Here is an 18,992-nt window from a genome sequence, read left to right on the forward strand (position 1 = left end):
CAGGGGCTAGCATGGGCTGCAGTATGCATTTGGGTGGCCAGCTCTCTGTCCCTTACCTGTATCGTGCCAAAGACAGCCGGGCTGCAGGGTGACAGGCAGGCAGGGGGGGCAAGCGAGGCAGGGAGATGGCGCCTCTTCCCTTCAGCAGCGAGCGAGAAGGGAGAGGAAAAGCAAGGGGAGACGGAGGGAGATGAAGGGAGAAGGTACAGAGAGAGAAAGAGGATGGAGACAGAGCGCTGAAGAGAGGGAGAGTGCAATAGAGAGGGGTGAGAGAGACGGGGACCAAGGACACAGCGGGAGGGAGGGGGGAAAAGGCAGAGAGAAAGAAACGAAAGAGGTTAAAGAGGCAACAAGAGGTTAGAAAGCGGGGGGGGTGACAAGTGGAGAGACAATAAAAAGAGGGAGGAGAGGTCGGGAGAGGAGAAAGAGGGGCATGGCAATACAGAGTTAAGAGAATGTTGACGTAGAACATGGATAGGGACAGTATAGAAAAAAGAAGAGACGGGCGAGGGGAGAAGCAAGAATAAGGAAGAGAAAAGGGAAGGATGAGAGAAAAACAGTCATAAAGAGATAGGGAAGAGACAGAAAGAGGGACAGCAAAGTAGCAGTGGAGAGGGGCCAGGGGGGAGAGGGAGGGGTTTCGAGAAGGAGAGAGAGAAAGTGAGAGAGGAGGAGGGACAGAAGGGTGAGGTGGGGAGAGAGGTGGCTTAGCAGCGAGCACCAGACAGGAATGAGGAGTTGGGGGAAGGGAGATGGCCCGTGGACTTCATTTCCCTGTTAAAACTTAGACAGGCTCGCCCTGCGGACTGCTCGGGCTCCGGCCTCTACCTACCCTTGCACTATTTTTATCTTTCGCCTTTGACCATCTCCTGCATTCTGACTCTGAATTCAGGCTCTTGTCTCACCTCTTCTGGGCGCTGGACTGCATGAAGATGGCGTCACCTGCAGGGGGCAGCACCTCGGACCCGGGACCTGCCTGCAGGGGGGCCCTACTGCTGCTGCTAGGTGAGCGACCCCACACCTCGCATCTGCATGTGTGCTTGAGACTGGGCAGGCTGTCAGTCACAGGGCAGGCAGCCCACGCCAAGTCACTGACTTCGTTTCTGAGAGACGCCACCAGAATGTGACTGACTACCTCGGCTGTCTAGAAACACTGAGCTTCCTGGACTGTCTCTTCCTAAGTCCCGGTGGCCTAAAAAGGAACAAGTCTAACATGCTATTGACTGTTTCATCTGATCTCTACCGGCTGGGCTTCTCAGGCAGGCCTTCAGACACGTGACTGACTTTCCTCGCACTAACGGCTCCTCTGGCCCCCTCTGACGCGAGACTGACCCTGTGCCAGCCCTACTTCGCAAACGGAGGCAGTCTGACGAGGTTCGCCGCACTTTTACAACACTGTCTTTCTGTGTGTGGACTGTTGCAGGTCAGCATGTGTGTGTCAATATTCCATCACACTATATTGCCGGGTGGGATTCGAACCTGCGGTCTGCTGCCGATGTTTGTGCAGGCGTAGATACCCGCCGAGCTGTGACACTTCATGGAAGATTTCTTTTAAGATGGCAGTTCGAGAAGTTTGGTGTTTTTCCTTGGGGGGTGAGTGGGCTGCGCCCCCCTCTCCCCGCTCATGTTTATCGTGGTATAGGGTGAGGCGCTTGCAGAAGGTGAGGGAAGTGCAGGCCGGTTAGTGTCAGCCACACTTGCTAAGAGGGACGGCGGCCCCTCCACAGCCCAGAGCCATTCTGCATACTATAATTTGTGAGCCCATATGTACAAGTTAAAAGCGAAAATACATGTCCCAAGATGCATTTGCGGTTGGGGGGAAAACACAGGGCTTGTGACTGTGACGTGAAGTGGGGCCGCTCGGCAGCTCGGACTGACTCCAGCTGTCAGTGCAGGGTCAGCTAGCCTCTGATCAACGCTCAGATAAAAAAACAAGCATTTACAATGCAACGGTTTCGCCTTTGGAAAAGTTAGAGCTATTGGCATTGTAAATGACAACATTTGTATTTGTGTTGGTTTTGAAAACAGATAACTAAATGGCATTGTCATTTACATTGCCAATAGCTTAATCTCTCGCAAATGTGAGACCTATTGTACCCTACGGACGAGATCAGCAGACAGCAATTACTACCACACACACACCCCCAGAGCCAGCCACACACACCCCCAGAGCCAGCCACACACACCCCCAGAGCCAGCCACACACACCCCCAGAGCCAGCCACACACACCCCCAGAGCCAGCCACACACACCCCCAGAGCCAGCCACACACACCCCCAGAGCCAGCCACACACACCCCCAGAGCCAGCCACACACACACCCCCAGAGCCAGCCACACACACACCCCCAGAGCCAGCCACACACACACCCCCAGAGCCAGCCACACACACACCCCCAGAGCCAGCCACACACACACCCCCAGAGCCAGCCACACACACACCCCCAGAGCCAGCCACACACACACCCCCAGAGCCAGCCACACACACACCCCCAGAGCCAGCCACACACACACCCCCAGAGCCAGCCACACACACACCCCCAGAGCCAGCCACACACACCCCCAGAGCCAGCCACACACACCCCCAGAGCCAGCCACACACACCCCCAGAGCCAGCCACACACACCCCCAGAGCCAGCCACACACACCCCCAGAGCCAGCCACACACACACCCAGAGCCACACACACACCCAGAGCCACACACACACACCCAGAGCCACACACACACACCCAGAGCCACACAAACACCCAGAGCCACACAAACACACACACACCCAGAGCCACACACACACACACACACACACCCACTCTCCCCGCGCCTAACAAAACAAGCCCCCACCGCTTTGTGGCACTCTACACTCTCTGTTGTATCAACCGGTGGTGCACTTTGGCCCTAGAGCCTACTGTTCAGTGAACCAAATAACTACCTTCTGTGGGCACAGGCCCAGTAACACATTGTCTACTGAGGCAAACACGTCTCTAACCCCTGTATGGTGGTGGTGGCACGTTCGTCACTGTCCTGTACCGATGACCATCCCTCACCCCATGAGACAGTGCCCACTGTCCTGGCGAGGGAGGGACAGCGAGAAGACTTCGCGGCGAGAGTGTGAATAAGAATTCCTTACAAATGCACTAGGGGGAGACATGCGTCTGCTAGAACACATGTACTGCACTGCTGAAGTGTAACTTCCAGCGGTCGCTATTTCACTGACGAATGGCTTGTGATAGGAGGAAACATATGGGTACCAGATGCTACCACAATACCGTTACCAGGGCAAAGGTACCAACACCCTGGTGCAGCACCATTCAAGAGCATGCACAGTTATCAGACAGGAAGAGGGAATTCAAACAGAGCAAATAGCTGGGTTAATGCCGCGCAGGCCAGACCGCGGGAAAACGGATGAAAAAACAACGCCTGTTGCAAACTAGCGTTGAATACAGACGCAGGAGCCAGCACGGCTTCGGTTACAAGCATGCATTGATGAGAGTTGTTTGCAATATGAGTGTGGCTCACTGATTAGAGCGGCAGACCCTGATGCAGAGGTCTGGCCCGGGACCAGGGTTCAATTCCCGTCGCGGCAGGGTCTTGAACTCAAATATGAAGAGCACCCCCATACCAACTAAAGGCGCTGCAGACCAGCCCCACCGACACCTATCCAACGCGTGAGGGCAGACTGAACTTGAACTGACGCCGGAGCAGTAAATGCAGATAGATTCCTTAGTTCAGCCCAAGGACTGCTCATGAATTGCAGCCCAAATGCAACTCACCCCACCCCCCCGTCTAAACTACTGCTTGAAGAGCTTTAAAACAAAATAAGTCACACACACCAGAATCAATAATGAGTACAAATATAAATATATTGCATAGAAACACCCCTCGATCATAAGCCGTAGCCCCTTCACGTAAAACACACCCATGAAACGCCGCCCTCCCAGACTGTGTACTACCAATCTGCCGCTCTCCAGGTCGTCCGGCTCCGGGGCCTTGGTATGGAGGAGGCCCGGCCGCCCCTGCTTTTACTGTTATCTTGGCCTCTGCAGCGGGCGCGGTTCAACAGCAGGAACCGCTCGGGGTGAGCAGCTGCTTCACACCAGCCCAGCTATGACCGGAAGGAGCAGAGGGGAATCGCAGGAGAGAGAGAGAGAGAGAGAGAGAGAGAGAGAGAGAGAGACCCGTGAGCGAGCCCTGCCTCGGGTGTGTCCGGTGTGTATGGTTCATGCTATACAACACCAGGTGTGAGGTGCTGAAGGGTGCGTGCAGTGCCTGTTGATTTAACACTACTCGGGAGCCCCCGTCACAATACCAGGGGCGAGATGTTCAGTAGGTGGGCGAGGTTGGTTCTAGTCATAGTCCCCAAAGCGCATAACAATGCAATATAAATCACAAAGCAGACTGGTACAACATGCATGAAACAAAGAACACATGACAACGTTAACATGTGTGCTCGCTGCATTCTCTTAGTGGAATCCCGTCTCCCCTCCCAAAAACCTTTGCATGGCGCCTGATGGGAATCTGTGACTGTCCTGCAACATCGCCCCCAGCCCCATTTCCTCAAACAGGACAAACTTGAACGAGTGTCAGTGAAAAGCGAAGACACACAACCCAGGGTGGTACTTACTCTATAAGCCGGCCGCGTATCACAGAACACAGAGTCCCCCATGCCCCGCGCGGTCAGTCCTGGCTGGCTCCCCTGGCGGTCCCGGCTGCGCTGCTCTTGCACGCCCCGCCGCAGGCGCTACATTGGAATCTGAGGAATCAAAATCCACTGCATTCGCCCCCGCGCGCCGCCGGCAAGAAGCTGCACACTCAATAGGTTAATCCTCCTGGCTAATTAGCCTGCACGAGCCGCGAGCGGATCAAGGCTGGGACGCCGCCGGCTGCAATTGTGCCTGCAAGCGCCCTCTGCGTCTCCAAGAGGCGAGGCGGGCTGAGCACAGGTGACGGGCCGGTCACAAGCTAGAGATTCCCCCCCCCCCCCTGTCTTTCATCACATCTCCTCAAGTCGCCGCAACTCTGAGGCTGGAGATTTCTTGCACCCGCCTGCCACGCCCACCTGCCGGGCGCAGGAGCAATGGAGGGAAGGGTGCAAACTAGGCGAAGGCTGCGCTATCTGCATAGGGGACCGGACGGAAGAGATGAGTGGGCAGCTGAAGTCCACTCTACTTTTTCTGGGGTACTTAAGAATGAAAATGCTGCGGCGACCACGACACAACCGCACCTCTTAACCCATGAACAGTTTCCAAATTGCCCCAGCCCATGACTAGAGTCCAGTCTCTGTTTTTCTCAGAATTCTGGGACTTGTAGTCCTAGTTATACTAGTATAAAAAACAGTGCTACAAGTGACAGAATCCAAGAACAAGTGCAGTCTGCGCGGCTATCTGGAGGGTTTCAAAATAGAGCTCGGCGAAATAGGACGAAACAAAATTAAACTATGACATGAAATGACCGCATTCTGCTAGTGTGGCACACGCAGATCTGACGTCAAGGCAAGAGTGAGGGGACAGGTTATTTTGTACATCATTTTCTTCTGCAAATTCGCAAATGATTCACCCACACAGTATGCCACTCATGTTAAGTTACATTGTTATGACGTGTATATTTCTATGAACATATAATTACACATTGCAATATAAAACAAGCAAAAGCACAGCGCGCCCTGTAGGGATTCGGGGGCGTGTTTTTCGTGCTCTCCCCTTCCCATTGGCTGGAAGGTAACATTTCAGCCAATGGGAAGAGGAGAGGGCGGGACTTAAAAAAAGACACGGAAACGCCCCCGAATCGCGTCGTGACTGGGAAAGACTAATTGACAACCAATCTCTTCCAATGGCTAGCCTCCATTTATGGAGCTAGCCAATGGAAGAGAGAGGCGGAACAAAGCCCCATACTGTAGGATCAAAAAATTTCGCCTGCACGAGCACTGCTGCGCAGTGCTACGGCCAGGCGAAACCTAAAAAAAACTTCTCCGCCCCGAGTACCCCATCCCCAGGGTCCATACTGTACAGTGTCCAGGGGAGCCCAGCCCCGGGACACTGTGGTTCCCTGCCCGGAACAGTGCGGGCATACCTCACTGCACTCCCGGGCAGTGAACTGCACTTTGCTCCCTCCCAGGGGGAGCACCTACAAGACGCTGCTTCCCACCCACCCCAGTTCTGATTCCACGCATGTCACCCTGCTCTCTCCAGCCTCCTCGGCCATGTGTGCATCTGCTGTGGCACTGCGGGTGTGCCTCAACCTCCCACTCCACAGACCTGGGTCCCTCATAGTGACAACTGCACAGGCGCCCTGGTGACCCCGAGCGCACATATAAGCATCCAGCCTGCTCACTGTGCGCTATGCGAAGACGCAACCAATGTCGACATTATCTTAGAGATCTTAAAAATGTACTTGACATCAGTAAACTTGAGAACTCTGCACCTTTGAGAAAGGGAAAAAATGTGTAATCTCTCAAGCCTTTGCTATCGAAAAAAACTTCAGACACATATGTGTAACCTGACTTCTATGTTACATATTCCAGTCCTGTCGAGATTGTTTACTCGAGCAACGCGCTGACACGTGACCCCTGCAGCAGAAGAAACTTAGGACTAAAGAGCCCGAGGGAGGGGTGGGCATTGGGGGTCTGTCTGTCTGTCTGAGATGCAGGCTCTCTCCACAGAGCACTCCAGGGAGGGGGAGGAACATCCGAGAGAGTGGGGTGGAGGTAGAGTAGCGAGGGGAAGGAATTCGGCTTCTCTTAAGACTACAGAGTCTGCCGGGGTCCCTCTGTTCTCCCCATGAACCCCTGCGCCTATGAGCTCCGTGCCTACCCGGAGCAGTAAACAGAGTAATAAAACGCGCCTCCACTGATAAGAAAGTTAGTCACCACAGCTGCAAAGCAGGCCATGGTGTCCGTAGGGGCTGTCTGAAAAGCAGACAGGGTGGCACCTGAAAACACTCCTTTCCATTAGGAATCCAGCGTTTACCTTAAACTCTGAAGTTACCCAATGGAAAGGAGGGGCGGGGCTTGGAGTCCCCTTTCCAATTTTTTTTAACAATATCTCTCACAGAGGCGGAAGCAGCTTCGCTGCCACGCCCACGCAAGACCTAAAAAGAGAGCATGCATTTGCAGTTTGACTAAAGCTGTATTTGATATTATATTACTTGTTAAATGGACTTGCTTAATGTCAAGTTTATGATCTAATTCCGAATGGCAATTGCGTGATGAGTAATTACAGCCTTCAGAGTGTCTAGAGCAGCTGTGCCTTTGTTAAAGTTATAGAAAACTGTAATAATTTGCAGCAAATATGACAAACAAGCTTGATGTAGTAGCTGAGATTCCGGAATGTTATGGTAGGTCTAAATATGCTGCTGTACATTTTATATTCCAGTTCATAAGGAGCTGGAATTGGAGTTGGTGATATTATGATAGTAGTCACCCATACCAGCAATACGGGCGCTGAAACGAAAGGAGAGCGCTGATGGGGTTTCTGCTAAAATGGTGTTCTTTTTCTCCAGAACTTTTGAAGCAAACTTGAATTATGCTTAGGAGAACTTCCGGTCTAAACAGAATGCTGCATTAAACTTAAGATTCGAACAATAGATCTTCAAATATCTGAATGTTTTCTGGTATGGTTAACATCCATTTGAAGACAACAGCATATGTACATGTGCAAATATGTGATAGCTTGGGTGATCCGTGAAGTTACTCTGTTAGCTTAATTGTCCCAAGGAGCATCATGTTAATTTCCCTTCTTGCATTATTTCTTCTAATCCAAAAGGTCACACCGTCTTGCAATCGAGTATCTCCTCTCGCTCAGCGATCATTTTTGCATTTCAATAAAAGTTTTGCTGGTCTTTCCCTCTGATGTTGGATTGCATATGAAAAGTACAGGCTATTGATGATTAAATAAAGTATTTCTACCAACAGGGGTAGTGTTCAAGCAGTTAGTCATCGCTGTTATTTATTTATTTTTAGTGAAAAGTGGTTAGTGAATTACACTAATTTTCAGTCTACTTTTTCAGGGATCCTGGTGGTACCGATCTATTCGCTACAGTGGAGATCAAATTCTCATCCGCACAACACAAATATATACATACTTTGTGTATAAGACACGAAACATGGACATGAAGCGTAAGTATTTGAAATGGTTAATATGTGGCTTGCCTACTCCAGAGTATTTATTCATTATATTTAGAAGCACATTTCAACAACATTCTATCCTTGCTAGGGTGATAGATTTCAGAATTCTGTGCTTCAGTCAGAGATGTTCCTGAAAAACATCAAAATTGTGTCCCTGCATTTTCCTTTTTCTACCTTATATGTACGCTCTCCCTTGGTGCTCTTCTAAAAAAATATTCACAAAGCTGTTAAAATTAGAGCCTTGTGTGCCCAGTATCACAAATGTGTATAAAGGCACTGGGTTGCCATACCTCCTTTTGCATGTGTACATCGATAGCGATTTATTTATGGATCTATTTATAAAGCTTATCCTAATATAGAGTTGACAGAACACTGTACAACACATCTTCTGTAATGTAACTATAGGAAGATAATGACCAAAGTCAAAATTTGTGCAAGAAGAAAAGCACTTCCGTGAACAGACTAAAGTGTTTAAGTCCTTTTCTGAACATTAGGAGTATTGGATAGAGTTTAATGGATAGTGTCAGAGCATTTGTTATTTTGGGCGCCAAAATGGAGAATGCTTGAATTACAAGTTTTTTTTTCTTTCTTTTAAGTATTTTTATTGCGGATAGTATAGAGAATACAATCGGGTAAGTCTACCCACAGGCGCTGATAGATGAGAAATAACCAAAATGATCATGCAGGATAATACACAGCCATGTAGCCCACAGCCCAAAGGCCAGGCGGCGTAAAGTCGGAAAGTGCCAAAAATATAAAAGCATAAATGTTTGTATTAAATAAATGTGGATCGCTAGTATCTGCTGTTTTTCCCCCCCTCGTCTTTTGTTGACCCCGTCTATCTTCCTTTATATTTCTTATTTGATAAAACTACATTCTAACATGTAACAACAAAACAATTCCCTCCCATACTTGGCATCGCTAGTAAAACTCGTGTAAATAGTTTGGTTACCTCCTTATGGCCCATTTGGGTACAGACTGACATCACAGTCAGAAGCAAACCTCTGGGAATCAAAGCAAATCATATAAAAGTACAATAAGGAACATTCGTACGCGTCCAATAGGGCACTACCCCAAAACAGGTACCTCCTCCCTGCCTCCCGCTACATCCTCCTCGGATCCAGACTCCTCAGGGGTAAACAGTTCAGCACTGGTGGCATCAGAGTCATCGCTGGGCAACCCCTCAGCACACATCACCCTCCATGCTAATAAGTCCTCCTGGAGTCTTTCAATTCGGCGTGTGCGCTGCATGTGTGTTTCCTCAGCCAAGGACCATTCCCTAACATCCTTAAGCCACAAGGATAACTCAGGGGCCCTCTGCCCCATCCAAGTGATAGCCACGCACCGCCTCGCCAACACCAGCAGCAACTGCAGCAACTTATAGGATAAATTCCTCTTTTTGGGCTTGGGGACCAGGGCCAAAAGACAGTGAAGCGGAGTCAGGGCAATCCAGAGGCCCGTGACACGGCCAATGCGCTCCACCACCTCCTTCCAGAAGCTACCGACCAGCGGGGACTCCCAGGCCAAATGTAAGAATCCGGCTCTCGCCGCCCCACATCTAGGGCAGTTGTCCCGTCTATCTTCAGAGATACGGTGCAGGGAGAGACCGGGGTCATGTAAGTGCGATGCACAAAATAAAGTGGATCAGTTTAAACCGCGCATTGCATGACACTTTCCGAGTCAGGAGTCCAATACGCTTGCGCTGTCCTGGCTCTAGAGCAATCCCCAGGTCGGCCTCCCAGGCCCCCCAGGACGGCGCGACCGGCGGGGCGGAATCCCGTCGCATGGCCGAGTACAGTAATGTGATCAGCTGCTTTCCCCTGCCGCAGGAAAGAAGGATGTTGAGGGTGTAGGTCAACGGGGGTGCCTCTGGGAACTGGGGCCAAGTCGCCTTTGCCATCTCCTGGAGTCCCTTATAGTGCAGGTATTGCCCCCTGCTCAGGTCAAAGGCTTCCGTAGCCCGTTCAAAGGACACAAAGGAGTCGTCTGGGTAAAGGTCCGCCATAATCTCGCATCCGCCGTCCCGCCAGTCCCGGAAGGACATATTCTCCTCCATAAGTGTCACCGGGGCCAAAATCCACACCGGCAGCTCCCTGTGAAAGGGGGCCCGCCGCAAGATTTTCTCAACAAACCGCTGCCAGACCCCTGCGGCATGTCGCACTACATAGGGCAGAGCCTCGTCCGCTCCCCGTCCCTTCATCAGAGTCACCTGCAGCGTTTTCTCGTCCGCCCTGCCTGCCAGGAGCCGCAGTTCCCAATTGTCCGTGCCCGCGAACCACCGCACGGCTGGCAGGAGCTGTGCTGCGTAATAATAGAGGTCAAACCTCTGAGCCTCCAGGCCCCCCTCCTCCCAGCTCCGGACCACTGTATGCAGGGCGACTCTACTGCGCCCGCCTGCCCAGAGCAAAGATGTGAGCAACGTGTTGAGCATACGAAATATTCGCGGAGGGAGCGGGCATAGGGTATTTTGCAGGACGTATCGCATTCTTGGCAACATCACTATTTTAGCAACCGCTAACCGTCCCATGAGGGAAAGAGGGAGCGTGTTCCAGAAGGACACAGACTGGTGCAGGGAGCGGAGCACCCGGTCAGCGCCGCGGGCCAGCAATTGTTCGTCAGACGAGGCCACCTGGATTCCCAGATATCGGAAGGCCTCCAACTCCCATTTCAGCCCCAGGTATGGAAGGCTCACTCCCGGGTCGACATCACAGGCCGCCAGGGGAAAGATCAGAGACTTCCCAGGATTTCTACGCAGTCCTGAGGCCGCACCAAAGCGGTCCAGCAACCGCAGTAAAACGGGCAGCGATTCTCTTGGGGAGGTTAAATAGAACAGAGCGTCGTCCGCATAGAGGGAAATCACGTTCATAGTATCTCCCACCCTGATACCCCACTGCTCCATCTCCGTACGAATAGAGACCGCCAAGGGCTCTATCGCCAGGGCGAAAAGGAGCGGCGAGTGCCCCTTTCTAAAGACCATTCCTCAGAACGGGCCGACCCAAGCCGGACCCTTGCTCGAGGTGCTCCGTACAGGATCCGGACCCAATTGTGGAACACTGGCCCCAGCCCCGCCATTTGGAGCACCTCCAAGAGATACCCCCAGCTGACAGTGTCGAAGGCCTTGGCCAGGTCAATCGACATCTGAATTACAAGTTTAAGTTTTTCTTACGTTCAGCATTCCTACCACCAGACAAAACATCTTTCTATTTGGCCTGAATCCTCCTGCAATAGCTATTTTTTCACGTAAGTAAGCTGGTTTACCTGCAGTGATTACTTAATTTCATGTAAATAAGCTGATTTGGATACTCTAATTTCTGTTTGTAGCCACTTTGATCTTACTGGTATTGGCCAAATTTTCTAGCTCTCAAGACCATTTAAAAAAAAAAAAAATGTTTGCAGTAGTGGGGCCGGGGGAATTTAAGAGTAGACCGTGGGATTGTAATAGCTTTAAATGGACTCTCCTGACCAAAATGCCTTTGGCCCAGATGTGTTTATCACTAGGCTGAAGTGGCAACATTGAGAAATGACAGGTCTTATTATGTTCAGATTGTGATTTTCTTATCTGAAAGCCTTGGCACCTGAAACTATTTTTCAGAGAGATATAGGACACTGTCACCTCATTCCAGGTATCATTATACATCTATTGCCAGGCATTGATGCCTCCTCCAGGCATTCTTCTAAATACAGACACTTCTAGAATTCGCTCTCTGTGAGAAAGTACCATCTTTCTTGCACTGGTATGCCCCCACTATTTTCCGAACTGCTGATGTGCTTTGGCTGAGTGTACCCTGGGTCCCTGCCAACCAGGTACCCAGGGCCTATGTTCCTTCCCTAAAAGCTGTGTTGAAACTAAAACCCAATTGGCATTTCTGGCCACCTGTCAGCCCCTAGTAAATGGTACCCTAGGTACCCAGGGCATGGTGACCAGAGAAGACCCCTAAGGACTGCAGCACTTATTGTGCCACCCTCAGGGGCCCTGTACCCTGACACCCACACACTGCCTTTGCAGGCTGAGTGTCTAGGTACAGAGCTAAACCAAGAGTCGACATGGCACACAACCCTGTGTGCCATGCCCACAGAACCCACTGCCCTGGCATTCTCCAGTCACCCCTCTAGCTGGGTGCCCTATGCCAGAGGTGTGGGCACAGGTGCATGAGCTCTGTGCCCCTACAGTACCCAGGGCCATTCCTGGGCACTGTAAGTGCAGTGATGCCATTAAGAGTTTATGGTGCGGGGAGGTTGTCATTACGAACTCCACAGCACCATAATGGCTACACTGAAGACTGGCAAGTTTGGTACCAAACTTCTCAGCGCATTAAACCCGCACTGATGCCAGTGTGGGATTTAATGTAAAATGCACCCGAGGGCATCTTAGAGATGCCCTCTGAAAAACTAACCTACAATCCACGTCTGAGCTGGGTGGCTGCAAAGGCTGCCTCACAGCAGACCTGTTGCTGGACCCCTGGGTGGAGTGCCCCCGGCACTCCTGGGCTTGCAACAATGCACATCCTGGGCGAGGTGCTAGGTCTCCTCCCCCAGGATGGGCAGGGGGAAGCTTCAAAGGCATGGCGCCTCTGTGAGCTTCTCCAGACCATTTGCTGTACCCAGCAACTGGCCTCCACAGTTCTGACCCCCACTCTGGCGGGAAGACTGGCGGTAAAAACTACATCAGGAAGGGGGGGGGGTGCCAGCCTGTGCCAACCCCACCCCTCAGGTGGGGAGACGAGGTGAAGCATGACCCTGGGCTCCGGCCATCTTGAAGATGGGGAACCCTGCCCAATCCCAGCTAGGCTCCTGTCCCCCTCCCACAGGAGAGGAGCAGGCTAGGGGGTGTACCCACCGCAAGACAGGGACCTATGGGTCCCTGCCCTTGCCCTACCTGTAACGCCCCTAAATTCAGTATTTAGGGGCTCCCTGAACCTTCCTTCCTCATATCCCGATACCAAAAGAAGAAAGAAGATCAAGAAGAAGAAGACCCGGCACGCAGCTGCTAACAGGACGACAACAACTGACTTGGCCCCAGCCCTACCGGCCTGTCGATCCTGGAACCTGCTCCTGCCTAAATCCCGGCGACTCCTGCGGACAGCAACCTCGGGACACCCAGAGGACCTGCCTGCCTTGACCCTCTTAAAGACTGGGACTCCCATCAGCAGAGGTTCTGCTGCAACAACCCTCCTGGTGCCAGCCAGGAAGCATCGGACCAGCCCACTCTGCACCCGCCGAGCCCGGCCCATGCCCGAGTGATCCAAGACCACGAGGACGTCTCCCCGGCGACTGGGACCCGAAGTCAAGTGCCCAAAGACCCTCCTCGACGAACCAGATGACTCCTGCAGACTCAGAACCAGGGTCCCCCCCAACCGCGACCAGCTGAGGGTAAGCTTTTCGACACCCAAAGACACCCCTGCACCCATTGCCCTACAGCCCCCTGTGCCTTCCTTTGGGGTACCTACCTGTGCTCCAAGATCCCAACTTACCTCTCGACGTGCTGGTCGCCCCTGGAGAGTCTCCGCCCCCGAGCCTGCAGCCTTTGTTCCCTTTTGACCTTTTCCATTGGATAACATTGAGCGCCCGACGGCTCAAAAGCACCCTGCACCCAGCCGTCCGAGTACCGCTGGCTGTGCCACCTTTGTCCTATCCTGTTTCCCCCTTTGCCCTATCCTGTTTCCCCCTTTGCCCTATCCTGTTTCCTCCTTTGCCCTGAGCAAGTGACCAGGAGCCTAGCTCCCACAGCCGCGTGGCCGGCTATCCAGCCACCAACTGAAGGCCCCCCGTCCCTAATTGGATAACATTGGGCCTAACTACCTCTGCACCCGGCCGCCCCTGCGCCGCTGAGGTTGAACCAACTGTACCTACCTGACCCTGGGGGACCCCTGAGTCTATGCCCAGAACCACAACTTCACCAGTCGAGTACTCACCAGGAAACCGGTAACTCACTTACCTGCCATTGAATAACATTAACTGGTTTGATTCGAAAAAATCTTCTGTCTACTTTTGAAAACTTGAAATATTCATATAAAATCATCCAAATTCCGAAATACTCACCTGTGATCGGGAGAGGAGCCAGTACTGTACCTTGTAGCACAGGGCTGAAATGCAAAAGTAATCCCTAGCGGGTTTACTAGCAACTTGTATTTTCTCCATAGAAATCCATTGTCTGCTTTTCTATGAACTTTCTTCTGTCTACTTTTGAAAAGTAGAACTATTCTTTCAAAATCATACGAAATACTGAAACGTAATTACCTGTTTTGAGTTGAGTCCCCAGTGCTGGCCCCAGGAGACCAGTACTGGAATACAAAAGTAACGAGATCGTACTTTACCTGCAAAGTGAATTTTCTCCCATTGGATAACATTGCCAGATTTCTGTTGAAACGTTTCTAAGTGTGAACTTTTAAAATATCTTTTTATTCCTGATAAATCACCACAATACCTAAAACGTTTTTGCTAAACTGTTTCCAGCTTAGACCCCAGGACTGAACCTAGGAGCCAGTCCTGGAATTACCAAAGTAATCTACAAAGTAATCACCTGTGTTTATATAAGGTAATCCATTGAGCTCAATGCTAAATTGTGTGTAGAATTGTGTTGCCTACTGCAACCCCTGTACCTATTGTTTTTACACAGTTTATTGCCTTTCTGCAAAGTACTCATCTGAGACCTCTCATATTGAGAACAGTATATTTTTGATGCCTTTTGGTTCTAGAAATAAAACGACTATATCTTTTGATATAAAAACAATTGGCCTGGAGTTCAGTCTTTGAGTGTGTGAAACCTTTTGCTGACTGAGTGTGTACAACTAATGCTTTACACTGTCCTCTGGTACTGCCTTACTGCTCGACTAAGCTACCACTTTAGAGAGTAAGGTCACACCTGGCTTTAACCTCTGTTATACCTCTGGGGTTTGTGGACTCTATACACACTGTACCTTACTCTGGTCCAGTATTTATAGAGCCACTTTCTCACACTCTCCTTCCTCATGGTCTTCAACATTTTCTGGATATATGAAGGTATTTTCATACCCTGGTGAATTCTGTCCCTTAAAGAATCCCTTCTGTTGCTGATACGAACACATCCCAGAAGGCTTTCATCAGACAAGCTAACAAGTTAAGTATTCCATTATAAGTAATGATGCCCACTTGAGTAATTCTTTTGTGGCACTTCACCAAAAGTCAACACATAGTACTCTTAAAACAGGCACTCAAGGTATTCCTAGAACCAGTCTCCGGTAAACCAGCTCCTTCCAGAGTGCAAATGAAATACAGATCAGCTTAGCAGGACCCACTCTGTCTTTGGACGGATCCTCTGTAAAGACGTGAACACTCCTATATGCAGAAATTAAAGTTTATTGATGCAGCACAGTACAATCACCAACAGTAAAATGCCAGCTAGTACAGAATCCTACAGAATCTTGATGAATCATAGCTTTAAGTTATAGAGTTAATCATGCAAACAAGTACTGTGTGACCACCAAAACAACTAAATAGTATAAAAGTAAGTATATACCCCAAAATATAACCTATCTCCCTCCCCCCGCCGAAATAAAAAACCTATAATACAACGTGTACAGAGTACATACAATTATGCAAAATCTTTATATCTCACAGGCGGGCGCCTGTTGCAGTAAACTTCCTTAAACCTGGAAGCCACAGAGTCAACAATATCATTTTTCTCTTTGTTTTCTGAACCTCCTGAGAGTGTGCAAGATTAGAATCCTGTACCTCAACCATTTGACCTGGGAAACATGCATGATCTTGGTAAATGTACTGATCTTCACAAAATTACGTCTTTCATTTTTGTCACTAGGATCACTCCCATTACTTTTGCACTTTGCTAGTCTCCTCACATTTCACACCTTACCATCCTTAGTAACCTCACTATTTTTTGTACATTTTGACCACCCTCATAGCTTTACCAAATTTAGGTGCACACTTACCCACAATGCCAGGTTATCTTACTCTTACCCAATCTCCAACCTCAAACAGAGGTTCTTTAACCTTCTACTTGGCATCATACGCTTGTTTGACTTTCTTCTGTTCTACTTGCACTCAACTGAGAGCCATCATTTTATCCTGATTCCCCAATACTTACCCTACTTAAAAAAACATTTTTTAACTACCATGGGCACAACTTGGGCACCAGATCTCTTCCTGTTACCTAACAACTTAAACGGGCTGACACCCATAGTGGTTTGTAGAGTAATGTGATACAACCAGTTTCTCCCACAACTTCTCCTTCCAATAACCACCAAAACCACGTGCCCATGTGACACTTTCGTTTAAAACCCTGTTAAAACTCGTCACCTGACCATTACCCTGTGGTTCATACAATGCATTGATGACAAGACAAATGTTTCAATGAATAAAAAACTCTGTTTCATGTGATTTAAGCTGAACCCCATGAACCGTGACTAAAACTTCTGGGTATTCTTCCCTCGCAAACATTTCTTGCAAAATAAAAGCAATCGTAGATTGAGCAGCAAGCTTATTCTCAGGAAACTTCGAATGATAATCTGCCAAAACTAATGCAGAGTGAGCATCGTGAGGCAAACAATAGTAAGGTTCTGAAATGTCGAACCCTATCTTTTCCCATGGGTACTCTGACCAGACTACAAGGTGAAGAGGAGCAGGTACAGTTCTTGAAACCCTTCCACGGTTAGCACACACTTCACATGCTCTCAAAACCCTGTCAGCCTTTCTAAAATATGTACAGATAAGCCTCCTCAAAGAAGACATACCAGGATGTCCCTCATGAGCCAACCCCAGAATAACAGCTTGCATACCTTTAGGTGGAATACACATGCCTGCTTTGAAAAGCATACCACCTTCCACCCCAACTCCTCTGCCATTTTCCAAAAAGATACCACTTCCGCTGGAATATCCTTCTTGCTAAGACAGCCGTCCATCACATGTGTTTTAACTTCTTTCAACAGGTCATCACGTGGTCATCCTCCCCCCCCCCCCCCCCCCCCCCCCCCCCCCAATAATGATTCTGAACTTATCCCATTCAGATTCTCATTGCTAACTACCATATCCATCTCAACATATTCAACCTCCCAATGGTCAGTATACATTAGTCTGGACAAACCATCTACCATTACATTATTCTTACCAGACACAAACTCTTATTTAAAGCTATACTCCTGTAATCTTGACATATATCTGGCAATGCGTGCAGTCGTATTCCATCCTCCCCAGGCTAAAGACTCCCTACAGGTGGTTTATAGTCCGTTCTGAAAGTAAAGCTGGAACCCCAAATATAATTGTGAAAGTGTTCAGTGGCCACATGCATGCTAACAACTCCTTTTATATTACAGTATACTATGAATGAATGAGAAATGTATAAAGCGCTGGAATCACCCCAGCAGGGGGGATCTCCACGCTGACCACGGAAAGCAAAATAGGGAGATGTGGAACGCTCAGTTATTGAAGAGTTCAGTTTCCATTAGTTTCCTGAATTTAATAAGATTAGGGCTTTTGCGTAAGGCGATGGGGAGCGAGTTCCAAAGACGTGGGACAACATGGGCAAAAGATTTGCCCCCAGTTTGAAGTTTAACCCCGGTGCTGTTAGCAGAGCCTTACCACCGGAATGCAAAGATCTGCTAGGGCGATAATGGACAAGTTCTTCCGCCAGATACCTGGGCCCGCTATCATTGATTGTTTTATGGACCAGGCAGCAGATTTTAAACTTTATTTGGTCACGGATAGGGAGCCAGTGAAGACATTTCAGTAACGGCATAGAGACTGCCCTGGAAGGCAGGTTAAGAGCCAACCGTGCTGCTGTGTTGTGAGCTACCTGCAACCTGTTTAGCACCACCTCATCTGCTGCTCCAAGAAGTGCATTGCAGTAGTCAAGACGACTGACTAGTAAAGCTTGGAGCAGGGTCTTATGGACAGGAAAAAGGGAGCTTCAGCATGAATAGGCATGTGCCTGACATGGCAGCCACCTGGTCTTTCATGGATAAAGAGAGACCCAGATATACTCCCAGATTTTTGCCTTGATAGTGGGTATGGGTGCAGGGCCTAATTGTGACTGCCACTAGTCTGGGGACCACAGAAGTTGTGCTTTACCAAATAGAAGAACTGCTGTTTTATTGGTATTCAACTGCAGAAAGTTCTTAGTCATCCAGTCGGAAATAGCACGCATACACTCTGCAAAAAGCTGTTTTGTAGCCACCGAATTATTATCAAATGAAAGCAGAAACTGTGTGTCATCCGCGTATGAGAAAGGAACAAAGCCATATTCTCAGATGATCATTACAAGTGGGGCCACTTATATATTAAACCGCGTAGGACTGAGGCACAAGCCCTGAGGGACCCCCTTCCAAAGTGGTTTAGCCCCAGATCGGAAGGGACCCAAATTGACTGTTTGGATGCGCCACTCTAGAAAGCTGGAGAACCATTGAAGAGCTGGCCCTACCACACCAATTTTCGTCAGTCTTTTCAATAGCCTATGATGAGCTACAGTGGTAAAGGCTGCAGACAGGTCTAGCAGCACTAAAAGTACTGCCTTGTTATTATCCAGAGAAAGTTTAATAAAATCTGTCACACCTATGAGGTTGGTTTTAGTGGAGTGTCTAGGTCTGAAACCAGACTGTGAGGGGTCAAGACATATTTGGACTTCAATGTATTCCATGAGCTGCGAGTTGATATATCCCTCCAAAAGTTTACTCATGAGCAACGGAGCGAAATAGGGCGATCGTTAGATAGCTCTGCAGGAGGCATTTTAATCTTGTTACAAATCTGAATGATTTGAGCAGATTTCTAAGCCAAAGGCACTTTCCCCTCACACAAGGAGTAATTGAATAAAGAGCATAGTGGAGAGGCGAGATACCGAGCCAGCAGGGTAAACAGTTGAGCTGGCATGATATCTATAGGAGAGCCCGATT

The 18,992-nt window shown here is 49.6% G+C and overlaps 1 protein-coding gene across 1 annotated transcript in view; it reads left to right on the plus strand.

Moving 5' to 3' along the window:
- SEC63 (SEC63 protein translocation regulator) overlaps positions 1-18,992 on the plus strand; it is an 844,363-nt gene that overhangs the window by 190,351 nt on the left and 635,020 nt on the right. Inside the window, exon 8 of the mRNA XM_078648413.1 lies at positions 7,998-8,106. Coding sequence (XP_078504539.1) covers positions 7,998-8,106 — 109 coding nt within the window. The remainder of the gene's footprint in view (positions 1-7,997; positions 8,107-18,992) is intronic.

The sequence above is a fragment of the Lissotriton helveticus genome, chromosome 6 (genome assembly GCF_964261635.1).
Source record: "Lissotriton helveticus chromosome 6, aLisHel1.1, whole genome shotgun sequence".
Taxonomy (NCBI): Eukaryota; Metazoa; Chordata; class Amphibia; order Caudata; family Salamandridae; genus Lissotriton; species Lissotriton helveticus.